The following is a 27,797-nucleotide window of genomic DNA, read 5'->3' as shown; positions in this document are numbered from 1 at the left end:
GGTCTCAGAGAAACCTACATCTGGTTTCCTTCTTGATCTCCCTAAGTTAAAATTCAGGCCATCCTCGGGACTTCCCTGGCAGTACAGTGGTAAAGACTTCGCCTTCCAGTGCAGGGGGTGCCGGTTCGATCCCTGGTCAGGGAGCTAAGATCCCACATGCCTCGTGGCCAAAAACCCAAAACATAAAACAGAAACAATATTGTAGCAAGTTCAATAAAGACGTTAAAAATGGTCCACATCAAAAAAAAAATCTTAAAATTCTGTCCATCCTCTTGAGAACTTTTAAGAGCTGAAGCTAGAGCATTTCTCCAGGCTAGATGGTTTACTAGAAATTTGATTTGGGAAATATGGCTTCTTTTTTCTTTTATCGGATTAAAAAAGAATCCTCTAAAATTCTTCTGAGGGGTTATTTTTAGCTGCAAAAGTCCTCTTTTTCCCTTGAATTATATGAACTGCCTTCCCTGGACTCTCATGTTATATGAGCTGACTTGTTATTTGATGAGTTCCTGAGCTTTGCCATTTCACAGATTTCAGAGCGTTTAGAATTCCCTTTAATTCTTTATGTAATAGTTTGCTCTCATCTTCATCTTTTCTGCCTAAATATCAATCTCCAGGTGAGGTCAATGACATCATAGATGTGACCAAGCTAGGGTAATTTGCCGTGGAGGATATTCTTTCAGAGGAAGCAAGTTGTATAAATAATTTCTGCTCGGGAAACAACTGAGTACCCATCCAGTCTCTATAGTTCTGTTTAGTGTAGTGTTTAACACCCGCCACACACAGCTGGCCAGCTGACTTGTAGCTTTCGATGATGAAGAACACATTTCTAGTTTAGGAGTATTACCCAATCTCTTATGCTTTGGGACTTAGGAATTTGTTTTTCAGCTATCACACTTCCTTTTTTGCTTTTGTTTTTTCCCCCCAACATTGGATAACTAGATAGGAATGTGAAACTCCTCCAATTCACTAGAGGTCTTTTTAACTCTGAAAATAAGTTATATAATAGAATGAAGTTGAGTGCCTGTGGCTTGTTTTACTAAATACAGTGAGAAATATTGAATCTCACAATATATGCTAACATGTTTTTCCTTAAAAAAAAAAAAAAGAAGCAGGACAAAGTAGATGAGAAAAAAGAGGAAGTATGGTGTCAGTTATCAATTTATTATCCCTCAGCTTCACATCTCCCCTTCTTTGCTTTGTGATATTGGAATTGGACCCTGTAAACCTTTCCCTTTTGCCAGCCGGTGCAGTGTTAGGCTTTGTCAGTAGAGGGACTGGAGAGACACTGCAAGGTGCATGGTCAGGCCACTCAAGATGGCTGCTCTCTTGCTCTCTGTACTGGCCCTGCTCAACCAGTGCCTGTTTCACCTACACCCTACTCACATGACTGACCTTCCTACATACTGGCCCCAGCCCCAGCTAGCGATTGTTCTTATCAAAGGGGTGGTGAGGAACGTGCCCCTTTGCTAGTTTCCCTGCTAACCGATGAGCCAACCTGACACCAGTTCCCCCTATGACTGGCAATCTCCCCTTCCCCGGGAGTGAAGCCTGCCACCGTGTCTTGCCCACTGTAGGCCACACACAGTGGGGGTGTTGCTCCAGGACCTTGCTTCAGACGTGTAAGCTGTCCCATCCATTAAACCACTGACGTCTCTGTCTCTGACTCTGGGCTCTTTCTTCGGTCTTAAAGCTGAGCAAGTGAAAGCCTTGTAGATCTGCAGGGTACAGCCCAATACAAGGTGAGAGTAGCAGGAAGTACAGCTGACCCTTGAACAACAGGGGTTTGAACTGTGTGGGTCCAATTATATGTGGATGCTTTTCAATAGTAAGTACTACAGTACTATATGATCTGCAATCGGTAGAACCCATGGATGCGGAGGACCTGAGGATGGTGTGGAAGGCTGACTGTAAGTTATGTGTGGATTTTCCTCTGTGCAGAGGGGTCCCCTAACCCACATGCGTTGTTCAGAGGTCAACTGTGCTTCTCTTCCCAGGTCTGAATTTCCGTTCTTTAGTGCAAGAGCTCAGGGGTCCTCACAGACCAATCTAAGCAACACCCTGGAGCCTTTGTCTCCTCACCTGCCAGCTGTTTCTTCAGCAGCTTCAGCTGTATCCGAGGCTGCGTTCTTCCCACTGAGAGAGCTGGTCTTGACAAATGGCAGGCCCCTTGCACAGCCCAGCTCTGGCTGGTGCTCTCCTGGAAGTTTCTGTGCCACCAGCAGCTGCATGTTTCTCACGTAGCCAGTAGCCACAGCCTCTTCGAAGGTGTCTGAATCTCAGCCTTGGGGAAAGAAGCCTCTCCTGAGTCCTCCACTCTTCATCAGCCTAGATGAGTGTTATTAGAGCCCACTAGGATGCAGACGATGAACTCAAAGCAGTACTTCCCTCCATTATTGGAGTTTATAGCAGAGGTCAGCACTCTTTTTTGGTAAAAGGCCAAATAGTAAATATTTCAGACTTTGTGGGCCACATATGGCGTCTGTTGCACATTCTTCTTCATTTTTTTAAAACAACCTTTAAAATTAAAAAAAAAATAAAGGCTCAGGGGCCATAGTTTGCTGACCCCTAAGTTTAGAGGACGAATAGATTCTCACTTTTTTAAACTAGATAAGTTTAACCTAAAAAGACCTAAAACAGTGAGAATTTTAGATTTATCATAGACTTGCATAACAATTCACCCCAAAATTAAGTAGCTTAAAACGAAAATAATTTGTTAACTTTCCTGGTTTCTGTGTGGCAGGAATTGAGGAGCAGTTTGGACAGGCAGTTCTAGCTCAGTGTCTCCCGTGAGGTTGCAGGTCTGCTGGAGCTGCCGTCGCCTGAACGCTCACGTGGCTGGCTGTTGGCTGGAGGCCCCAGTTCCTTTTCACATTGGCCTCTCCGCTGGGTTTCTTGGACATTCTCATCATGTGCTGCTGGCTTCCCCCAGAGAGAGTGACCCAAGAGACTAGGCAGAAGCTACAGTGCCTTTTATGCCTCAGAATTCACACACCATCACTTCTGTGGTATTGCGTTGGCCACTCAGGTCAGCCCTAATTCAGTGCAGGAGGGCATTACACAAGGATGTGAATGCTAGGTTGTAGGGATTGGGGGGGACCATTTTGGAAGCTGGCTACCACAAGACTTTTACATGTAACTGTTTTTAAGTGTATTCAGTAATGCTTACTAAGTTAATGGTGCTGACAAGTAGAGAATCTTGCAAACCCAACTCTTTATTTAGCAATTCAATTAATGAAATAATGTATAATTAACACACAATTACATATAAACAGCAGCTTCTAAAATGCTTAATTTTGATAGACTTATGCACAGTAAAAATGCTCTCTACTATCCATTTAATCAAATTCCTCTTAACCAAATCCCACTTATACTTATTTCTTCCATCTGTAAAACATACAGGCATGCTTAATTCTTAAGGCTGTTCCCATCAATTGAATTGCTGACTTACCAAGAATTAACTGTTGGTTCCCAAGAATGTTTATTAGTTGTATTTGTTATTGTAATTATGTACTTTAAATGTATATAAACCAAAGAAATATGACTATAAGAGTTATCTCTATGAAAATTAAGTGAAATACTTTGGACAATTTGATGAATATGAGTTACTCAAATCTGTTGTTGAGTTAGACGTTGGCAAGCCAACAGTGAAAGCCTAGGAACAAAAATCATGAAAATCTAGAAAAACTCTGAACTCAGATTGCTTCTGAGGGGTCTTAAAGGTCTTTCTCTAAAGAAACAGAAACTGGAGGTGTCAGATGGTACCTTATGGATATGGTTTTTGCCGAATACAATCAATGGATTGCCTCTCAAAGAAAATAATTTAACCTTACAACAAAATATTGGCAAATGATTGAACACTTATTTGGTTTGGGTTAAAATTAAAATGTTTAAGGTATGTTTGTATTATTTAACATCTTTCCTCTCTACCAACTAACTACTATTTGTGATTGCACTCGATAAGAGGAACAACCCCCCAGTCTCCCCATCTTAAACTAGAAAGGCCTCTGGAAATGTGTAGTCTGGAGACTTATAACTTATGTTCCAGAGGGACCTACGGGCTTGGAAAATATCTCTGGGGCTACACATTACGGGAGGCAAAAGTGGTGGGATGCGTTAGGGAGAGTCACAGGGTCGTCCGGTCACTGGGGCTGTGGTCTTCCAGAGCAGTTTCTCATGTGTCTATTTTATATATTCCTCCTGGGTAGAAATAGATTTGGACGTTCAAGGGTTTCACATTTAAAAAAAAATTTGAAACCACTTATCTGTTTAACTTATTAATTATACCCTTGAACAGGTCTTGGAAGAAGTTTTGGGATTTGCCCAAGAGAACACAGCTAGAGTGAATCAGTGAAAGAACCAACCAGATAAAAGCCTTAGTGAACTGATGCCTCTACATTACTTTCCTGCTTCACTACACTCTGTCTCCTTAATAGATTAAGCAGTTTCTGAGAGAATTCTTTTTTTTTTTTTTTGCCATTCTTTCCTTTACAAGCCTCTTAACCTTATATTGCATTTAAATAAACTTTAACTGCATCTTGCTAAATTCAAAATGTAAGAAATCTAAGTCTAACGAGCTTTTATATACTGAAATAGTGAACTTTTATTGTTAAAAACGATGCTGTTTTGACCTATGACAGATCAAAAGGAAACTCAATTCTATTTTATTAAATACTTTATTTCATCTTTTCCTGCATCAAATCCATCAGTTCTCTGTTCTCCATTCCCTCACTGTGAGTGCCTGCTTCCCATCTCTTGCCTCTGCTGATCCTCCACTTAGGTACCTTCTCCCAGGCGTTTCCTCCTTTACACTTCTACCTGTCTTCTAGGCCTAGCATATTCAATGAATGTTTTTCTCCTCTGAAAGACTGTTGCACGTGTAATCTGCCCCATGCCCCTTAGCAACCAGTTACACACTGTTTTTTCCTTCTGAGGTTATGTTGTCTTCACAGCCAGAGGGCTGGCGTCTTGAGGGCACAGACAGTGTTCTGTCCCTACTGTGGTCCTAAACTCATATTCACTCTGCCATTATGTGTTGGGCTAATTGTCATTGGATTGCATATTATGTGTTGGGCTAATTGTCATTGGATTGCATATTATGGTTTCACTGAACCACCTTAAAAAATAATCATCTTTTCTAGATTTAATTAGATCTTTCTGTCGGTTTCCTTTCTGTTTTCTTTCTTTCCTAAAATAAATTACTAGATGCCAGTAGACCTAAAAGAGCATCTTGCCATAAGATGTGTTCTGCTGTATAGTTATTTTCAGGGGTGACTGACTAAGTAGTGATGATATTTTTAGTTGCTTTTTATTTTTGATCCCCTTGGAGTCTTCTGTCATTGCCAGTTTCTGTTTCAGCACCATCTTGATAGATGTCAGTGTGTGGTGGCCAAGTGAATGTCAGGCCCTGAGGCTGAATCTCCAAACTAATGATGGAGGCAGTAAGATGTGAGGTTAGAAAGCAGAGCTGTACGAGGCAGACATAAGATAGAAATGCATACATTGTATTTTAGGAAGGAGTCCAAAATGAAATATATAATTATAAATTCATAACATTAGAAATGACAGAAGCAGAGAAATACCTGTTAAAGTTTAAATCATCCTGGCTTTCAGTTGAAGTCTTTTGTTTTGCATTTATTTGAATAGAACATAATATTTTACAAGAAATTTTTAAAAGAAACTGTAACTATGTCATTAAATACACCTACAGTGGAATAGATTGAAAGCACCTTGTGGGTTGGTTTGCAGGACTTGAGTGGAGTTGCCAGCAGTGCTACCCCATGGGGCCCTCAGCCTTCTATCATTTCAGACACCCATCAAAGCCAGGAAGACGACTTGATTAGCTCCATCTGGCTAGACCTCTCAAGTCTTGATTCTCTTCCTTTGAGAGAACTCTTGACAATAATTAGCCTAGATAAGGAGCAAAAAATCTGTAAATGTTCTTATCTGAAAGGCACCTCCCATGTAAAGTTTTTCTTCCTAAATGATTTCTTTCTCTGGGGCTCTATTATACTTTATTTGTTCTCTCCATTACTATACTTACTCTCATTATTCCTGTACTAAATCTGTTACTGTAAAGACTTATCACAAAGGAGAATTTAAATCTCAGTTCAGGAGTCCAGTTTAGATTTAGCTGAGAATCTTGAACAATAACATGCATATAGGAAGTGCATCGTGCATAAATTAAATGCATTTTCACAGAGTGAACATACCTCTGCTATTAAAACCGGATCAAGAAACAGAATATTACCAGCACCCTAGAAGCCCCCTTACACTCCCTTTTAGTCACTGCATAAACCCTGAAGTATAACCACCATCCTGCCTTCTAACACCATAGATTATTTTTCCCTGTTTTTGAAATTTATATAAACGGAATCTTAGAGCATATACTCTTTTGTACCATTTTGCTTAGAATATTTGTGAGATTCATCCATGTTGTTGCATTGCTATAATATTCCATCTGATGAATATACCTTCATTTATTCATTTTACTGATGATGGAGATTTCTGTAGTTTCCAGTGTTTGCTTATTATAGAGAGTGCTTCTATGAATGTTCTTATGTTTGTCTTTTGAGCACATATGCGATTATTTCTCTTGGTTTATATCTAGGAGTGGAATTGCTGGGTCATTAGGTATGTATGTATTTGGGGATACTGCCAGTTTTCAAAGTTGTAGTTTACACACTCACCAGCAGTGTTTGAGAATTCCAGTTTGAACACAGATTTAGCCTCAGTCAGATTCCTGGCATGGGAATCTGATCGGCCCAACTTGGAGCAGATGCCTATTCAGTTGTGATGAAGGGACTGGGGCTCACATATTACAGACCTGGTTTTTGGCATCCTATCATTGCTACACTCTAGGTAGAATGAGAGGCAGTTTTTAGAAAATGGGAGATTGTATGAGCTAGGTAGATATCCTAAAAGATTTCATCATGTATACAAATTAAATGCATGAAGAGAGGCTCTGAATTTGGGATACATATAGCTTTGAGTCATCAGGAAAATATTGTAGTTGAAGCCATGTGACTAGGCGAGACTCCCCAAAGAGAATTCATAGAGTGAGGTGAGAGAGCGTAGCATATAGTGGAACTCTGGGAAGCACCAGCATTTAAAGGATGACAAGACAAAGACGCTCTAAAGGAGGCTGACTGAGAGGATGTGACCAGAGATCCAAGGGAACATGGTATCACGGAAGCCAAAAAAGAGAATGTTTCAAGGAGTGATCAAGAGTGACGATTGCTTCTGTGAAGTCAGTGACTAAGGAGTTTTCATTTGCTTCAGAGACAAGGAGAGCAGTAGACTTCTGTAATAATTTCAGTGAAACGATGAAACAAAAGCCAGGTTGCAGTAGGTAGAGAATGAGTGAAAGCTGAAGAAGTAAGACAGCAAATGTGACCAACCCTTTCGAGTCACTCAGCTAAGAAGGGAAAAGGCGAATGGAGATGGAGGGAAGACAGTCAGAAGGTAGGAGAGGCTTGAGCAGGCTTATCTGCTGATGATCTAATTGGGAAAATATTCAGAAAAGTGAGGTCTCTAGTGTAGCAGGAAGGGATGGAATCCCAAGCTCAGGGGAAATGTGTTAGCCTTAGGGGGACACAGAAAGACTTCATCCCTGTAACACTAAGAAGGCAGGGAAGGATGGCTGGATTGGTGCAGAAGTTTGAAAGAGTTTGGTCACTCAGCACATAGCAGATACTCAGTAAATATTTGTTGAATTAACTGTTGACTGGAAGACTCTATACTTTCAGATATTATATACTGAGGTTTCATTTATCAGTTTCCGAAACATCCAGATCTCTGGTGCAAAGAGGTCTGCTGCACAGCTTCTGTCACTCAGGGGAGCAGTCACTTCCATGTCCCCCACAGCAGAGTGTGTAATAGACTGGAATTCTGTGCTTGCTAAAGAAATCCTGATATGTTCCCTTTATATAGCGGCCGTTTGTTTCCCATTATGGAACTATCACTTTTGTCATAGAGAGATCTTCAAGTACTTTTGCAATATATGAAGTTGTGACTATAAACAAATATGTGTGTATATGTATTCATTCTAATATGTATATAAATATATACATATTACATATATACTCTATAAATATACATAAATCTATAATATAAGTATATACATATTAGACCATATGTATCTAAATAAATATTTTTAGTTTGGGAAAATAGAGAATAATTACATTGACTTGGTTCTGGAGTTGTTTTTAGACCTCGAGCCATGTTATTTTGAATATCTTTAAAGGTGATAAGAGCTCACCATTTGATAGTTTCAAACAGCCAAATGTTAGGAACCAAGTCTGTTGCTTTTTCTTATCCAGTTTCCAGCTTCTGTCTTAAATATTTTTAAAGTAAATTACACGATCTACTGATATCTATGGGCTACAATTGAGCAATCCCTGAAAAGAAGCAATAATAACAGAATTTACACTTGTGGAGATGGAAAGGGCAAATCGTAGCACTGCATTATTGTTGAAAGCCTCATACTGAGACTAGTGTCACATGGAGTGCTTTCGTAGTAGAGTAATTAAAGTCCTTCTAAAAATGCCTATATTTGGAAGTACTCTGATTTTGTTTTTCTGTATCGGTGTATCACTGTTGCCTTTCAGCTAAGAAATTTAAATATAAACTGCTACTCCCTGATTTATATTCATTATGCAAATTAGGCTAGTTCCTGCTGTTGTCCATTATACATCAGTATCTCTTCTTCACCCCACGTCAAAAAGTTGTTTCCTTTTATCATAAATGGGTGTTGAATTTTGTCAAAAGCTTTTTCTGCATCTATTGGGATGATCATATGGTTTTTATCCTTCAATTTGTTAATAGGGTGTATCACATTGATTGGTTTGCGTATTGAAGAATCAACACTGTGACAATGACTATACTACCCAAAGCAATCTACAGATTCAATGCAATCCCTATCAAACGACCAATGGCATTTTTCATAGAACTAGAACAAAAAAATTCACAATTTGTATGGAAACAAAAAAGACCCCAAATAGCCAGAGCAATCTTGAGGAAGAAAAAAAAACTTCAGACTGTGCTACAAAGCTACAGTATTTGAGACAGTATGGTACTGGCACAAAAACAAAAATATAGATCAATGGAACAGGATAGAAAGTCCAGAGATAAACCCATACACATATGGTCACCTTATCTTTGATAAAGGAAGCAAGAATATACAATGGAGAAAAGGCAGCCTCTTTAATAAGTGGTGCTGGGAAAACTGGACAGCTACATGTAAAAGAATGAAATTAGAACACTCCCTAACACCATACACAAAAATAAACTCAAAATGGGGCTTCCCTGGTGGCGCAGTGGTTGAGAGTCCACCTGCCAGTGCAGGGGACACGGGTTCATGCCCCGGTCCGGGAAGATCCCACATGCCGCGGAGCGGTTAGGCCCGTGAGCCATGGCCGCTGAGCCTGTGCATCTGGAGCCTGTGCTCCGCAACAGGAGAGGCCACAACAGTGAAAGGCCCGCGTGCCACAAAAAAAACAAAAACAAAAACAAAAACTCAAAATGGATTAAAGACCTAAATTTAAGGCCAGACACTATAAAACTCTTAGAGGAAAACATAGGCAGAACACTCTATGATATACATCACAGAAAGATCCTTTTTGACACACCTCCTAGAGAAATGCAAATAAAAACAAAAATAAACAAGTGAGACCTAATGAAACTTACTTTTTTTTTTTTTTTTTTTTGTCTACCAGACTTCTTCCCTTTGCAGTTACTGTTTTTCCTTTGGTATTAATGCTTTTGTGTGGAGGCATATTAAAACTTTGTAAACATCTTGTTCCTTATCAAACTTTAAATTCATTTATTTACTTAATTATATCAGAATGGGCTCATGGTTTCCTATTTTCTTCAATGGATTATAATCTGTTACTATCAGTATTTGTTTTAATGCCCAAATCGTTCCAGATTTGATCATTGAGACTCCCTTCAAGCTGACTGGTGTGTCCTTTTGCTATGTCTCCCATCATTCATTGAGCACTTCCTTGCTTTCCAAGCTCATTTTGTCCTTTCCATGCCCCAGCCCTGGAATTAGCCATTTCTTCAAGGAGCTCTGGTTCCCTTTGGATAAGAATTGTATTTAGAAGCCAAGAACTGGATGCCACATATGCTCATTATTGGGAGTGTTACTGTTCACAGTCCCCTTCAAAATTTTTTTTTATATATTTTTATTTATATCAAAATATAAACATATAAAATTTAAATCTTTTTCATTTATATACACATGTGCATTCAGTCTTTTTTGAAGTACTATATTTATTTTGTTGGTTTTATTTATTTATATTTTTACATATTAAAAACCATGAATTCATACCAATACTTCCAATTTCATTCCAGTACTACAGGGTTCATTCCAGTTTTCTCACTTTCCATAGTGTAGCTCCCTTCTTTGACAGAATAAATCTGGCTTCCATTATTCTTGATATTTTTGCTTATTTGGTTAAGTTTTCCAGTATGTGACAGCCTCTCATCTCTGCCACTAGTCCTTTCCTGCATAGATGCCTTCCACACCCAATTTGGGCTCCAACACCTGGTTCTGAGCCTACACCTTCCATGTGGATGCCCTCTTCACTCCCATTCAGGTTCTGCTACCCCCCCCCCCACTAATCCCCCTTACACTATGTGGACAGCCTCCTTGCCATGCTTAAGTTCCAACACACCCCTGCCAGCTGCCCCTCTGCGTGGACACCCTCTAGCCACGCTTGGATTCAGACTCCCCACTTCGGGCCAGTCCTCTCCCCATGAGGACCCTTCTCAGAATGAATCTTTAAATTAAATAGAATGAATCCCAAGCAGGAAAATGAAAATAGATCTGTACCTGGCACACTTTGGGGAAACTGTAGAACCCCAGAAGTAGAAAGATGGAAGAAAATCTTTCAGAAAGTCTTAAATTTACAGAAGATGTGATAATAGAGGGCAGAAGGCAAAGGAATATCTTCAAAGTTCTGAGGGGAAGTAACAACTTGGAATTTTATATCCAGTAAACTGTTATTTTCAACAGCATTAAGTTTAAGAGATTATAAGATTCTTACTGAAAGTTCTTCTCAGGAAGCATGAAATTGAACACATCAACAAACAGGATGTAAGAAGAAATGGAGAGCAAAATAGTTGGAAAACTTACAGATGAATCTAAGAAACAATCACTATATAAAACAACAAGAGATGCTAATTCTGGTGTTCTAAAAAAGTAAGGTCAAAATAATTCATTCTTAATTGTGATTGATACTGTCTAAGATCCTGTTGTTGTTCAGCCGTAGGGTAGAGAAATTAACTTTACACACTAAGCCAAGTAAGAATGTCTCAGAATATAAAGGGCAAACACTAAAAGGATAGAAGAAAAAAACAAAACCCATATACTTCCAAGCCAATAAAGAGAGATAAAGGAGTCTAAAGAAACAGTTAAATTATTAGGAGATAAGAAAGAAGAAGGAAGCAAAAGAAAATCAGGGTAAACAGAAAGCACAAAAATAAGGTGACAGATATCCAAATTTATCTGAACTAACAATAAATGTAAACAGATTAAACTCAATAGGAAAAGGACAGAAATTGAATCTATAACATAGACTGAGGGTTTACTACTCATACATAGGCTCTCAGTGAAAGCACTAATCAAAGCTCTAGTGAGCAAAATTTAACATGGAAGGAATAAGAATGCAGAAGAAATGTTGAACAAGGAAATGGGTAAAATACAAGCATAAAAAAAGAATGAAACTCAGTCATTTTAAACCATATTTTATGTACCACCTACAGTGGAGTTCTGTGGAATGTTTGAAGCAAGCAGATAAACTCCTTGGTTACATAATTGTTTTGCTTTGAAGCTTATCCTTGGGTTCATTAGTTTTCCACCCTGTGGTGCATCATGATTTTTTGTAGAACCTCACACTGAGCTTCAAGCTTTCATGATTTCTTTTTGCTTCTCTGGACAAAAACAAAACTCAAACTCCTATATAGCAACTCTCTTTTGATGTTCTCTTCTGACTTGTCTCTAGATTTATATTTTAAATCTGCCCAACAAAAATTGCATTTTGTAGCACACACTAGGCAGTTGTCTTAATTAATACTCCAGTCTCTTTCAGGTACTACATGAATCATCACTGTTAAAATAATGTTTTCTTTTTGATCTGAGCAGACCGAGAAGTGTAGTTAATATGCAGCATGATTGAAACAAAAGAAACAGGAATAACAGCATACAGCACTTGGCTAGCAACCAATAATAACTTTCACTTACTGACTGTAGATTCTCAGCCAGGCCACATTTATATCCCTCTAACCATTTGGCATTTAAGCCAGTGATCCTTCGTTCTCTGGACTGACCTCAGCAGGACCCCTGAAATTACATTCGTGTGTATGTGTATGTATATGTATATGTATCCCTCCCTCCCTCCCTTCTCTCCTTCTTTCCTCCTTTCTTCGTTCAACAAAGATGCTTTTGAGAGCAAAATTCTAAAGAAGGATTACAACCCAGAGAGAAGATACTAGACTAATTTGCTTGTCCTACTCTAGTCTGTTACAAAACGTATTGAAATAGTAGGGTATACTGGCTGAAAAATAAATTATTTACAATTAATAAATTGGTTTCAACATCATTGCATGAATGCAGTTTCTTAAGATTTGTTTGTAATAGAAGTACCTAGTATTTTATCCTTCTGGTTCAGATCGCTTGTACCTGGAAGCCTTCTTTGCATGGGTTTCAACAGTGTGGAGCTGGTTTTAACAGGTGTTTCTATCTTCCCAGGATCCCTTCTTTACTCTTCATACGGAAATAGAGCCCATTGCTCCCCACAGGTGTGGGCACAGCATGTGATAACCTGAACCAGGATCCCTTTTCCCACAGGGTGACAGTACAGCGAAGCAGTTTAAAGAGCCGGGGCTCCTAACAGCTTGACAGTGTGCTCACTTATTAGCTATGTGACTTTAGACAGAGTACTTAATCTCCCTGTGTTCAGTATTCTGATAATTGAAATATGGGAAATAACCTGCACACAAATGTTTATAGAAGCTTTATTCATAATTGCTAAATTCATAATTGGAAGCATTCAAGTTAAGTTAGTCAATAGATAAATTGTGGTACATCCAGACAAAGGAATATTAAAGCACTAAAAAGAAATGAGCAATATAGACAATAATGTGTTATAATCATTGAACTTGCTAGGAGACTAGATCTTAATTATTTCCACCGCAAAAAAGAAATGGTACTTATGTGATGTGATAGAGATGCTAACTATCGCTACAGTGGCAATCATATTACAATGTATAAATGCATCAAATCAACATGCTGTACACTTAAATTTACAGAATGTTGTATGCCAAATATATTTAAATAAAAAATTATAAAGAACAAATAAATGAGCCATCAAGCTTTGAAAGGTCATGGAACAATCTTAAATGCGTATTACTAAGTGAAAGCCAATCTGAAAAGGCTACATACTGTATGATTCCAGCTACATGACATTCTCGAAAAGGCAAAACTATGGAGACAGTAAAAGGATCGGTGGTGGCCAGGGGTTAGAGAGGAGAGAGGGACGAGATGAATAGGCAGAGCAGAGGATTTTTAGGGCAGTGAAGCTACTCCCTTTGATACTACGATGGTGGATGTGTCAAAACCCATAGAATGTACAACACTAAGAGTGAACCCTAATATAAACTATTAACTTTGGGTGATAAAGGTGTTCAATGTAGATTCATGGATTGTAACAGATGTACCACTCTGGTGCTGGATGAAAGGCCAGGAGTATATGAGAACTCTGTATTCTCTGCTCAATTGTACTATTCTAAAGCTGAGCTAAAAAAAAGGGGGTGGGGAGAGGCATGCTGGATTAGCCCCACAGGCTCTCGTTTACCAACTCCAGTTCTCCAGTGACTTCCTATTATATCAATGTTCAGTTAAGTGATAAGTGAGCAATAAATACATTTGAATGGAAAAAAGATGGGAAGTAATAGTATGTAGCTCATGCGGTTTCTATAAAGATTAAATAAGACATTGCATGTAAAACGTTTAGTTATACAAAATGGGGGAGAAGAGCATCCTAAACAGAACAGCGTGTTATGCCCCTGAGATCTGAGAAACTTGTCATGTTCTAGGAATCGAGGGATGACAGTAGGATCAGAGTAAGGAAAGCCAGGAAGAAGGGGGGAATGAGATGAGATTGGCAAGACAAGCAGTGTCTAGGTCATGTAGCATCTCATTGACTGTGATAAGCTTTTATTCTGTTGAAGTGTGAAGGGGAATCCATTGAATAATTTTAAGCAGAGGAATGTGGTGATACTATTTACATCTTAAGAAGATCACTTTTGATGCGTTGAGGAGGGTAGCATGGAGGAGAGCAAGGGTAGAAGCAAATAAACAAGTTTGGAAACTGCTGCAGTAGATAATGGTGGCCTGGACTGGAGCATTAACAATAAAAATGGAGAGAAATGGATGAACTATGTAGGTAGAATGGATGGGTGGATGGAATTGATGGACTCAAGAATGACTCCTGGCTTTGACTCCTGGCTTCAACAGCCAGGGAGGTGATGGGTCAGTTATTACAGGGAAAGATGAACCAGAGGAAGGGGTTTCAGGGGGAAATCAAGAGTTTCGTTCTGGATAAATTCACTTTCAGATGTATGTGACTATGTGACGGGAGGTGTTAGTCAAGTATTGGATGTCCTAGTCTGGACCTCAGGAGGGGTCTGGCTATGTGGTTGAGGGGCTGGAGATAGAAGCCTGTTGGTAGTATGTTGGGTTTTTTTTTTTAATTGAGGTATAGTTGTTGTACAATATTATATAAGTTTCAGGTGTACAACATAGTGATTCAAAATTTTTAAAGGTTATACTCTGGTTATAGTTATTATCAAATATTGGCTATATTCCCTGTGCTGTACAACACATCTTTGTAACTTATTTTATACATAATAGTTTGTACATCTTAAGATAGGTTGTTACCCCTGTCTTGCCTGCCCCACCCCCGTTGGTAGTTTGTTTGACTGAATGGGAACCTTAAACTTGTACGGTGCTGTAAGTCTCAATAAAACTGGAAGAAAAACAGTTTTTTAAAGAGTGAATGGGAGTTGAAGATGAACCAGTGTAGACAAAATGAAAAGTTTGGCCAAGGAGAACATACAAATGGGCCAGAAGCTGGAGGGATATGTGGTTATTAGAAGGTTTGGAACTTTTTAAAGATGAGAGATATTATAGCATATTTGCTGATTGTATTGAACCTGTAGAGTGTGAGAGGCAGTGATTAAGAGGGAGTTAGGATTCTGAGAAAGCTTTGCCAGGTATAAGATGGAGAACACCTGAGGAGGGATTGACCTTTGAAAATGAAGGTCACGTGACTGCAGTAGGAGAGAAGGAAGCAATGGTGGGAACGGATGGAATTCTGTAGGTTTTATGGTGGGAAGATGAGAGCACTAAGTGTAAGAGTTGGCCACACAGGGTGGGTACACTGGGCAGGGCTTTCCAGGCAGGGATGGGAATAAGTGTGAAGGAAAGGAAGCATAAACAGTGTGCCATATTCGAGAAACGGCAATACGCTCTGCATATCTGAAATAGAAGGTTGGGAGGGGGCCGGTGCTGGTCATGATAAGGGGAGGCGGGATAAGCGGACAAGAATCGGTTTGTGGAAAGCTTTCTTTGGAGTTGTTTCCCTTTGCAGTAGAGAACAAATAGAGGTTTTTAAATCTAGAAATAGTTTGACTTTATGTAATTTTAGAAAATTGGAGTAGATCTTAATCTGGAATGGATTGGTGGGAGAGGCCAGTTAGGAAGCTGTTACAGTGATCTGGGTGAGATGATGAGGATCTGAACTAGGGCAGTGGAGGTGGGGACAGACGGGAGAGGATGGGTTTGAGAGCACTGATCCAAAAAAAGAAAAAAAATTGATTACAGTGTAAAAAAGCATGTTAGTTTTAAAATCTATTTATAAATGCAGCTTTTTAGAAACAAAAGAGCTCTTTGTGTTTGGTTGTACACACCTGGAAAATTCCTTAGGTTTCTGTGTACAGGTGAATTCAAATGTTCATAAAAAAAAAAAAAAGAAGAAGTAGAACCAGTAGGCCTTAGTGACAGTTCAGTTGTAACTACTGGTCTACCAGCTATTTTATGGAATATTAGTTGCTTAGGATAACTCTCTAGTTATCTACGCCTCTAGTCTAATGACTAGTAATTAATGGTGTGAGTCCATCAAGGAGGAGATCAGGTCCATGGAGAAACAACAAAGAGCTTTGTTCAGGAGGTACTGAGCTTGAGGTACCTGTGGGCTGTCCCAGTGAAGATGTCTGGTAAGCCTGTCTGAGGATGAGCCTGTTCTATTCTTTTCCCTTTTCTACCACTGTAGAAACTGTACTTTGAATGGTTTCCTTTAAGTGTTTAGTATACACATACTCAATTATAACTTTCCTAACAAAGTCTTAGGTTTTTCACCATCTTTGCTCTCCTCTGAACGTGACGAGGGTCTTCACATGTTCTAAGAATCCACTGAATATAGCATGCCAAATCTTGTTTAGCTTTCCACTCATTTTAACACAAAAAATGGTTTAAAATTTCTTACAATAAGTAGTTTATTTACCAACATATTTTACAGCTTTGGCTTTGTATTAGTTTCCTAGGGCTTCCATAACAAGAGTTCCTCAGATTCAGTAGCTTAAACAACAGATTTATTTTCTCACAATTCTGGAAGCCAGAAGTCCGAGGTAAAGGTGTTGGCAGGGTTGGTTTCTTCTGAGGCCTCTCTCCTTGGCTTGTGGACGGCTGCCTTCTTATTGTGTCCTCACAGGGTTTTCCTCTGTGTGCTCACATGTCTGTGTCCAAATCTCCTCTTTTTATAAGGACAACAGTCACATTGGATTAGGGCCCACACTCATGACCTCATTTTAACTTAATTACCTCCTTAAAATACAGTCACATTCTGAGGTCTTGGGGATTAGGACTCCAACATATGAATTTGGTGGGGAGTTGGGGACACAACTCAGCCTGTAACTGTGTTCTCCTGCATCTGGGTTTAGTTCCCTTATCTCTAGGAGGTTCCTTAGCAAAGATGTTTGGGAAAGAAACTATGATCTCTGTACATCTGAAAATCTCTTCATTTCCTTCAACCTTAAGTAATGTTCCTAAATATAATGTTTTAGGTTGATAGTTATTTTCCCTTAGCACCTTGAAGATATTCATACATTCATTTACCATGTATTTATTGAGCCCCTATAGTATGTCAGGTACTATACTTTTCCAGGCACTGGAACTACAGTAGTCAGCCAGAGAGTATGCTCTCTAGAGGGACAAAATGAAATAGCATTTGTACAGTTGTATGAGGATAAGTTTTCATTTCTCTTGGGTAAACAGCTAGGAGTGGTATTGCTGTGTCACATAGAAGTGTGTGTTTAACTTTATAAGAAACTGCTAAAGGTTTTCCAGAATGGTTGTACCATTTTACATTCTTGCCAGCAGTATGAGATTGATTGCTTTTTAAAGGTATAAAGTTTCTGTATCTTTCTGTGTTGTACCTGGGTGAAATATTGTCTAATTCACTAGTTTTCTTTTCTATTGACTTTATCTAATCTAGAATTTATTTAGTTCATTAAAGCTGGGTTTTTTACATGTATATAGATTTTCTCCATTTTTGCCTTAGAAATCCCTAATTAGTTGATCCAAGTTACTAATTTTTGTTTTATATCCACCAGTTTAGTATCATAATTTTTTATTGATATTCTGGAGGCTAATTCTCCTTTTTATCTCTTTGAAGACTCTAAATATAATTTGTGTTAAAGTCAGTTTTGGATGACTCTCTTATTTTTATTTTCCCTAAGTGGAATTAAGGGAAATCGTCTAAATAAATTTGTTGGTTCCTTCTTAGCATTTAATGTCTCATATAGTAAAATTCTGGATTACAGACTCTAAGTAGGAGTTTATTTTTCATTCTGTACTCGCTCCTTTCTGGCTAGTAACTTTATATTGCCTCCAACCGGGCTGTTGTGGCCAGAGTTCAGAATTGGTTCTTAAAGTGCCACCTTAAGGTCCCTGTCCGGGGAGGTTGCTGTGATATTGGTGATATCACAGATCAAGTCATCAGATCACTGGAAAGCTTGGCTTGATCTTGCCATGGGCTACTTTAGTCTGTCCTACCCAAAAAGAGTCAAACTCTTAGTTACTTCTTCTGTTCTGGACTATTAATAGATAATTTTTGGGAAAAGGTAAAAATATGACTCTCATACAGTTATAAGAATGAACATTCATTAAAGAAGTTATTTTACTCTTATGATATGAAGGAAACCAGGCAGTTACAATATCCAGTTAAAAGGAAAAATCAAAACAGCACAAATTTATATGGAGAAAAGAACGTTAAGATGAATGCAGATAGAGATAAAACCAGTGTTTGGGTTAGTGTGGGGTGTCAATTACTGCCAGATTGGACAAAAGTGACATACCTGTCAATTACCTACAGCTCACAAGTAGTTCCAAAATGGCTTCAAACCAGTGAACAGGACTAGAACGTGATAACTTGAAAAAGTGTGCTGTGCACTATGTACAACAGTCCAAGACATGGAGACAACCTGAGTGTCCATCGACAGAGGAGTGGATAAAGATGTGGTACATATATACAGTGGAATATTACTCAGACATTTCTCCAAAGAAGACATACAGATGGCCAAGAGGTACATGAAAAGATGCTTAACATCACTAGTTATTAGAGAAATGCAAGTCAAAACTACAGTGAGGTATCACCTCACACCAGTCAGAATGGCCATCATCAAAAAAGCTGCAAACAGTAAATGCTGGAGAGGGCATGGAGAAAAGGGAACCCTCCTACACTGTTGTAATGTAAATTGGTACAGCCACTATGGAGAACAGTATGGAGGTTCCTTAAAAAACTAAAAATAGAGCCAGCATATGATCCAGCAATCCCAGTCTTGGGTATACATCCGGAGGAAAGCATGATTCGGAAGGATACATGCACTCCAGTGTTCATCGCCACTGTTTACAGCAGCCAAGACATGGAAGCAACCTGAATGTCCACTGACAGATGAGTAGGTACATATATACAATGAAATATTACTCAGCCATTAAAAAGAATGAAATAATGCCATTTGCAGCAAAATGGATGGACCTGGAGATTATCATACTAAGGTGAAGTAAGTCAGAGAAAGACAGATATCATAAGATATCGCTTATATGTGGAATCTAATAAAGAAAAGATACAAATGAACTTATCTACAAAACAGAAACAGACTCACAGACTTAGAGAATGAATTATCGAATTTATCATTACCAGGGGAAGGGGTGAGGAAGGGATAGATTGAGAGTTTGGGATTGACATGTACACACTGCTGTATTTAAAACAAAATGCCTTTCCTGAAAAGAAGAAAGTCTACAAATAACAAATGCTGGAGAGGGTGTGGAGAAAAGGGAGCCCTCCTACACTGGTGGTGGGAATGTAAGTTGGTAAAGCCACTGTGGAGAACAGTATGGAGGTTCCTCAGAAAACTAAAAATAGAATTACCATATGATCCGGCAATCCCACTCCTGGGCATATATCCAGATGAAATTATAATTCAAAAAGATACATGCACCCCTATGTTCATAGCAGCACTATTTACAATAGCCAAGACATGGAAACAACCTAAATGTCCATCAACAGATGAATGGATAAAAAAGATGTGGTACATATGCACAGTGGAATACTACTCAGCCATAAAAAAATGAAATAATGCCGTTTGCAGAAACAATGGATTATCATAGAGATTATCATACTAAGTGAAGTAAGTCAGAAAGAGAATGACAAATACTGTATGATATCACTTATATGTGGAATGAACCTATCTGTGAAATAGAAACAGAATCCGGACATAGAGAATAGATTGGTGGTTGCCAAGGGGGAGGGGGTTGGGGGAGGGATGGAGTGGGAGTTTGGGGTTAGCAGATGTGAGGTATTATATATAGAATGGATAAACAACAGGGTCCTACTGTATAGCATAGAGAACTATATTCAATATCCTATGATAAACCATAATAGAAAATAATTTTTTAAAAAAGGAATGTATATATATATGTATAACTGAATCGCTTTGCTGTACAGCAGAAATTAAAACAACATTGTAAATCAACTAGACTTCAATTTAAAAAGTTGATTAAAAAAAGAAAGATAAATAAATAAAAACATTGCCACCCCCCAATGCCAACCCAAAAAAAGTGTGCTGTAAACAGTACATCATTTTCCATTGAGACACTTTCCCTGCAGGACCCAGAACCTTAGCAGACTCTCTACTTGCTTGAGCCTTGCTTATCACATTGTTTCTGTCTTGGTTTTGGTACAGGGAGATAGATACATATGTTGTTTCTGAGCATGGAGCAGAGTTGTCACTTAAGTGTTAACTTACACATCTTGAATGTTAATTACATCTTTGTTTTGTTAATAATAATAAAGATATATACTATAAAATACGACATAGCTCTAGAAGCAATTGGATCTTGTTAAGTGGCCCCAACATGTGATCATTATACATCTCCTTTCTGCCTCCCTATTACTTTGAAGCTCAAACAGATCTTCTCGTATTAATGACATTTTCCTTCTTTTAACTATAGTCCTGGCTTCTTTTTCTTTCCTTTCCCTTTCCCTTTCCTTTCTGCCAAACTCGTCCCCTTCTTTTTCTCACAACCCGTTTCTTCCCGAACCCTCTGCCTGTCAAAGATCATGGCAGCTGGTATGTCTTGAAGCTGGGATTCCAGCTTGGTTCTGATGGCAAAGCCTGTGCCCTTTGCACCCGACCATCATGACCCTGCAGGAAGACTTAGGAAATGGCCTTTGAGCTGGGCCTGGAGGGAATGACAGGGTTTGTTAGGCAGAAGTAGATAAAGAAGGCGGCACTTTAATACATCGGTGGCACACAGCTCGTCTGCCTGGGGCCTGAGCTCCTGCTGTAAGAGAACAGTAAGTGATGGAGCTGTGGAGGGGAGGTGGCCTATACTGCTCATGTGAGGTGTGTAGACCATACCTTATACTTGCTTGACGCTTTGTTTCTTTAATTTTTATATCTGCTCTGCAAGATAGATGTTGTTATCACCACCTAACCCTTCAGAGAACAAAAGCACAGTCCTGTGACTTACCTGTGATCTCCAGCTATTAAGTGGCTAAACTGAGTTTAGAACTCTGGGGTCACTGTTCTTTCTATTTTATATAAACTGTTGAAGTCCCTGGGGTTTTAAGCAGGGTGTGAAGTGATTAGAATTGTATTTAGGAAAAAGATGTGATAAAAGAGAAGCCTGAGTCATCTTTTGACCTGATACTGAATATCATTTGAAGGCAGTAACCCTTGTCCCAGCACTAAAATCTAGAGTTCAAGATGATTCTATGCAGAAGATTAGAAATAGTGCCCTGAAGGCCTCAGAGGGTCTGCTAGAACTCAGCTACTCAAAAGGGTGACCTTCACACCTGTAACTTCAGTATAACCCTGGGGCTTATTAAAAATGCAAATTCTCATACCCCTACCTCAGACTTACTAGATCAAAAATCTAGTAAAGGTGGAGTCCAGGAAACTGTGTTTTTAACAAGCCCTGTCTGTTTAGCAGTGGACAGTATTATAGTAGCCACGTGATTCTTAGGTATGCAAAAGTTTGAGAAAGCTTTAATATTCTTCCCTGGCCACTCTGCCTTCTTTCAACATTTCCTGGTTGTCAAGTGGTTGCCTCTAAAATGATAATAGTAGTAGAGAAACTTGATCAGCACATTAAATGGTAAGTACTTTATGAGCAGGAATTATCATCTTTGGCATCTAGGAATTTGACTTATAAACTGTCTTTAGCATTATATAAACTCTAGCATAAAATTTAACTCAACGTGTAAAGGTGGCAGTGTATGGAAAAAAGTTTGGGAGGATACACACCAAACCACTGTTAAAGAAGAAGTTATTCATGACACTTGTTAAGGAATGTAAGGTAGACTTTATTCAGGGGGACTGATACAGTGGGGTTTTGTAATAGGGGAGAGAGATTGGGCTCATCCCTTTCACAACTGGGAACAGTGGGGATTTATATCCAATGAGCAGAGTTGGAGGGGCAGTGGATGGGAATACTAAGAGGATGGAGTAATTCTTTGCTCACCTAACCTAGCAGGATTCTTGTTGAAGACAGACTGGGGTGATCAGATAATACCTGGGGAATGGTGGAGGATGAGGAATTTGATCAGATACTGAGGGTTGGGGGGTTCTGGCTAAACTAACTCGCCAACATTCTTGCTAAAGCTGGCCTCCTGGAGGACATGCACAAGGATGGGGCTTAGTCAGGCTTAGAAGACCCTGACTAAAGTTTGGTTGAGGAGGGAGTCTTTGTCACCACTGCCATGATTATCTAATACAGGGCTTCTCTGGTGGAGCAGTGGTTAACAATCTGCCTGCCAGTGCAGGAGACAGGCGTTTGAGCCCTGGTCTGGGAAGATCCCACATGCCACGGAGCAACTTAAGCCCGTGCGCCACAACTACTGAGCCTGCGCTCTAGAGTCCGTGAGCCACGACTACTGAGCCTGTGCGCCTAGAGCCCATGCTCCGCAACAAGAAGCCCGCGCACCGCAACGAAGAGTAGCCCCTGCTCGCCACAACTAGACAAAGCCCGTGCGCAGCGACAAAGACCCAGCACAACCAAAATAAATAAATAAATAAATAAATATTTTTTAAAAAACCCACCAATACAAACCCTAAAAATACATCCCATAGTAAGGTAGCCATTCAGATATTCTAGACCCAGCAGTGCCGTCCAGTAGAACTTTCTGTGATGATGGAAATGATCTATTTCTCTGCTAATACTGTAGCTACTAGACCCAGAGCTATAGAGCAGTTGAAATGTGGCAAAGGTGACTGACTGTGAGAAACTGAATTTTTAGTGTTATTTAATTTTAATTGATTTAACTTTAAATGGCTGCATGTGACTAGTGGCTCCCGTATGGGACAACACAGTCAGAAAGGTCTAGTGAGCTTCTCTAAGGGCTTACCTGGGTATGTGGGGGACGCTGAAGTTTTCGTCATGCTTGCCATACAACATTAAAACAGTCTTCAAGTACAGACACTTATTTCAGCTTTCCCACTTTTCCTAAAAGAAAAAAAATCATTTTTTTTCTTACAGGTTTTGTGTGTGAAACTGTGTGGAAATCTGAAATTCTATCAATCAAATCTTTATAGTACAGTGGTGCCATCTGACGGTAAGTTTTCTTATCACTTCTTTGATTCCCCATGCTAATTTATATCCAGTCTTCCAAATAAAGTGAGAAGTGTGAGTTTTAAGCAAAACAGACTTTTCTTGTATTGCCCCTCCCACCCCCCCTCAGAGTTCAGTTCCTTCCTTTTCTGCTTCCATAAGATCTCTGATGTCTTTTGGCAAACTCCCACTCCAACAATCAAAGGAGTTACATTACAGATGACTTAGAAGCAGTTTCTGCCCTCAATAAATTTTTACCTGGGAAGACTCTAAGCAGATAATTATAATAAAGTGTGATACATGCTTAATAAAATGTTATAGAATGGTGGGGAATATGTAAACTAGAATAATGAAGGCACTGTAGGCATGATGTAAATTATTATAGGCATTCAGAGGGTTATGAATTCTATATTTAGGCATCCCTTCTCGGATTTTTATAGTTAATAATCTTTTAATAATAATTTAAAAAGTTATTTTTAAAGGAAAATTTTATCCATCCTCTATTACCATCTCTTTTTTTCTTAACAGAAATCACAATTAATTATAAACATGGCCTTCCCTTGATAACACTTACTTTGCCATCCAGAAAAGAGCGCTGTCAATTTGCAGTCAAACCAATGTTATCAACAGTTGGTTCATTCCTTCAAGACCTACAAAATGAAGATAAAGGTATCAAAACGGCTGCCATCTTCACAGCAGGTATATATATGTTTTCTTCAACTTTGTCTTTCTCTTCTTCTGAACCTTTGTTTTGGTTCTTTACTTTTCTAGAAAATTGATTCTTTAATTCATTATATAATAAATGGTTGGCAGTTACTGAGTCCTTCACTTTTGAACATGCAGTAATATAAAAAAAATTAACCCTATTGAATAAAAAAGAAATGGAATAAGTTTAATGCATGTTTTGGTTACTTATTTCATAAACTTAGCCCCCAGATTTTTCTCTGAGAAAATTTTAATGACACAGTCATTAGTGTCTAATTTTCTGTAAGAAATTTGAATAATTAGAAAATGAAATGCAGCCTCAATGATTGAAATAGCCAGTGAATAACTAAGATACACAAATAGTTCATTAACCTTTGTTATAAAGCAATTATGGTCTAGCGTGTTTTTTGACAAATTAGTTCTCAGGAAAGTATATGTGTGTGTGTGTGTGTGTGTGTGTGTGTACATACATATATATATATATATATATATATATATATAGTTTAATACCAGCAGAGGTGGTTAATCACATAGACATTTAAAATTTAGGATATAGCTTTTATGTTTTCATGGTCTGAGGATATAAAAGGAGGTCCTCCTGCCCCTAAAAGAGAACAAAGAATTCTTTACCCCAGTCCAATATACAGAGGCTACTATAAATATAAATAAGTGAATAAATTTTCACTGTCATTTTATTGTAGTATTACATATTTAGAATAAACTTATTTAAAAGTTAATGATTACTATTGCAGTTTTGAAAAGGAAATTAACATTCTTCTTCCCTATCCAAGTTCAGAACCAATTAAGAGGTAGACATGGAAGTTGGAAAAATAGAGATTAAAGAATTTATTTACTCAACAAATATTGAGCACCTAACAAATGTTGACCTGAAACAAAGAGACTGCCAGGTATTTCTCCAGCAAAGATGGATTTATTGCAGATCAGCAGAGAATTGCAATTCAGGGTCTGCAACCATGGTGAGCCACATGTGAGGACTTGCAGGACAAGGGAAGGAGACCGCTTTTATAGAGGAAAAGGAAGTGAGTAGGGCTATAGTAAACAAACAGTCCATGGCTTTTCGTTGGCTGAGTCCTTGCTGGGAAAGAAGAGGAGTCTTCTTCCTGTTGGGCTCTGCTGTCCTCACAGGGTGTGAGAGCTCCCCCTTCTGGTCTCTGGACTCTATTTAATTGAGGTTTCTGTGTATTAATTTTTTTATACTAACATATGCCAGGCACTATCCTAGATACTAGAGATAGAGCAAAGAACAATAGAGATTAAAACTCCTGTTCTTAGGGAGCTTACATTTTAAGAGGAGAAAGAAACAAGGTAAAGAAATAAAATATATAATATGTTAGATAATTAGTGTTACAGTAAAAAATAAAGCAGAGTGATGGGGGGTGGGAGTTGGGTGTGTTGGTGGGAGGTGCTCACTCAGGTCACATTTGGGTGGAGACCCGGAAGAGATGAGAGAAGATGTAGATGGGAGAAGGGCTCTCCAGGCAGAGGCCCTGAGGTGGGAGCTAACTCCACCCTCAACTGAAAAGGGAGGGAGCTGGGTCCAAGTAGGAGGGGAAGGGCAGGTTAGGGAAAGCCTTGTTGTAGGTTATTGTAAGGACTTTGGATTCAACCAGAAGGGGAGTTTCTTCCTGCTAAAACCAGGATCAGAGAAAGAAGGTTTTAGTCCTGTGACCACAGTGGCCTAATACTTCATCCCTGACTGGACCGACATTCCCCCCCCACCCCCCAGTCACAGGAACACTGAACCCCCTGGGCCTTCCCTGCAGGTCAGGGCCTGCCTTCCTCAGAGCAGGCAAGTGCAAACCCAGAACTCAGAAGGGCACTGAGCACAGTGCTTGCCTGAAATTAGGTTAAAACATTGATGTGTACCCTGCTTGTTTCTAAAAAATAATTTGAGTAGCTTTGAAACATAAAACACAGAGAAAACCCCTAGAAATCATAGACTAAAGGGGCTCTTTGGACTGAGTGAAAACGCTGTGTTGGGGTTCATATCAGTACTTGCCCAAGCATAGGTGAAAAATTCATCACTGTATCGTTACCTCCTTAAAAGTGTTTCACATCAATCTCTTGCTGTTCCTATAATAGCATAAAGGATAATGTAGTACTTCAACTGAGAAATCATACTCAGTTGATTTCTTTTTATAATAATATTTTAAGGAGCAGGTGTGAAGTCATTTAAATGTAAATTTTTAAATGACACTTGCAAAGTCAGATAAAAGGATTTGGTGTGTCGCTGATCTTTTTAAAAAGAGGCTCTGTGGGTGGAATTTGCCTGCATTTAATTTGGGCTTGAAAAGAGTGTTCTAAGCTTGTCACAGTTTTGCCCACAGTGTGGGCTGAGTTATTTGGCAATTCCTGGGAAGATGATCTCACCCCAGCTGATGAACAGGAACCCAAACAGCCAAATTCTAGGAACAGCCCCAGGTGCCGACTTGACTTGCTGCCTCTGGAACAGAAGAACTGCTGAGCGCCAGACAGGAGGCAGGCAAGCAGGTTCTTCCTGATTTTACTAGCAGTATTACTGTTGTCATGCATATCCGGTTGAATGCAGCCAAGCGATGCCAGGCCAGGCGAAAACATGCATCCTGGACTCTATATCACATAATTATATGTAGACCGTTCCGAAAGAAGAATGATAGAGAAGCCCCTACCAGCGCCAGTTTTTTGCTTATTGTTCAGTGAGTTTGAATCTTAACACCTGGGTTACATGGAAGTTCAAAAATATAGCAGCAAAAGCTGGGCTATATAAGAAGCTGTGCAAAGCACGCTGACTCTGACATTCTCCTAGAGATTTTTTTTTTTTTTCTGAACTGTTCCTGGGATATTTGAAATCACAATCTCTCCACCTCTAGGAAATACACTGCACAAGTGCAGATTTATTCCTTCGGTTCAGCTATGTTTGTTGCTCTCCCTGCCACCCCAGCCACTTGCAGTTTTGCCTCTTGTCGTCTTTGCTCGGCTAGAAAGGGAGGGAGCCCTGTGTGGCGGTGGTTGCGGTGCTACCAAGTTTCAGTCAGTGCACATCAGTCCCGCTTAGCGGCTAAAAGTAAGAGAGAGGCGGGCTTCCACAAATGTTCCTGCCCGCATGCCTCCACAGAGCGGTTAGGTGTTAGGCTGCAAGCCGCCGAAATTAGCTCTGGCTAAACAGGGGTGTGTGTCAGCAGGCTCTCTGACTGGAACTGACAGAAAGCCAGGCCCAGAAGAGGGCAGGAGGGTTCCCCTGGCGGCGCAGCGGTTAGGAATCCGCCTGCCAATGCAGGGGACGCAGATTCGAGCCCCGGTCCGGGAAGATCCCACATGCCGCAGAGCAACTAAGCCCGTGCCCCACAACTACTGAGCCCGCACTCTAGAGCCCGTAAACCACAACTACTGAGCCCACGTGCCACAGCTACTGAAGCCCACGCGCCTAGAGTCCGTGCTCCGCAACAAGAGAAGCCATGACAATGAGAAGCCCACGCACCGCAACGAAGAGTAGCCCCCGCTCGCTGCAACTAGAGAAAGCCGGCCTGCAGCAACGAAGACCCAGCGCAGCCAAAAATAAATAAATTTTAAAAAAGAAGAAGAAAGAGAAGAAGAAGAGGGCAGGAGCCGAAGAAGGACATGAGTAGAGAGGTTAGGCTGGGAACGGCCTGATGGGCTTTGCTGCCGACACCCACAGCCCCTCTGCCGCCACCTGCACTGCTCTGGCCTTGCATGACCGTCTGCAGGTACAGTCTCACGAGGGACGTCAGCCTGGGTCCCAGCGCCGCCGACAAAGTGGGAGACGGGGTGCCTGCCTGTTCTTCTTGGTCCACTGTAATGGGCAGTAGAGCAGCAAGAGAGGATTCCCTCCCGGTGGAAACAGTATCGGGTATGCGAAAGCCCCCACCACGGAACAGACATATGTCCACTACTGTATTGT

The 27,797-nt window shown here is 39.8% G+C and overlaps 1 protein-coding gene across 1 annotated transcript in view; it reads left to right on the top strand.

Annotated features, from left to right (window-relative positions):
• The window catches only part of MCUB (mitochondrial calcium uniporter dominant negative subunit beta), an 89,715-nt gene that overhangs the window by 46,071 nt on the left and 15,847 nt on the right, over positions 1 to 27,797 (top strand). Inside the window, 2 exon segments of the mRNA XM_082633138.1 lie at positions 23,102 to 23,177; positions 23,702 to 23,872. Of these exon segments, the coding sequence (XP_082489264.1) occupies positions 23,102 to 23,177; positions 23,702 to 23,872 (247 nt within the window).

Source organism: Mesoplodon mirus, assembly GCF_964341445.2.
Source record: "Mesoplodon mirus genome assembly, chromosome: 2".
NCBI classification, from domain to species: Eukaryota; Metazoa; Chordata; class Mammalia; order Artiodactyla; family Ziphiidae; genus Mesoplodon; species Mesoplodon mirus.
Note: the sequence above shows the minus strand (reverse complement) of the source record. Positions and strands in the feature narration are given on the sequence as shown.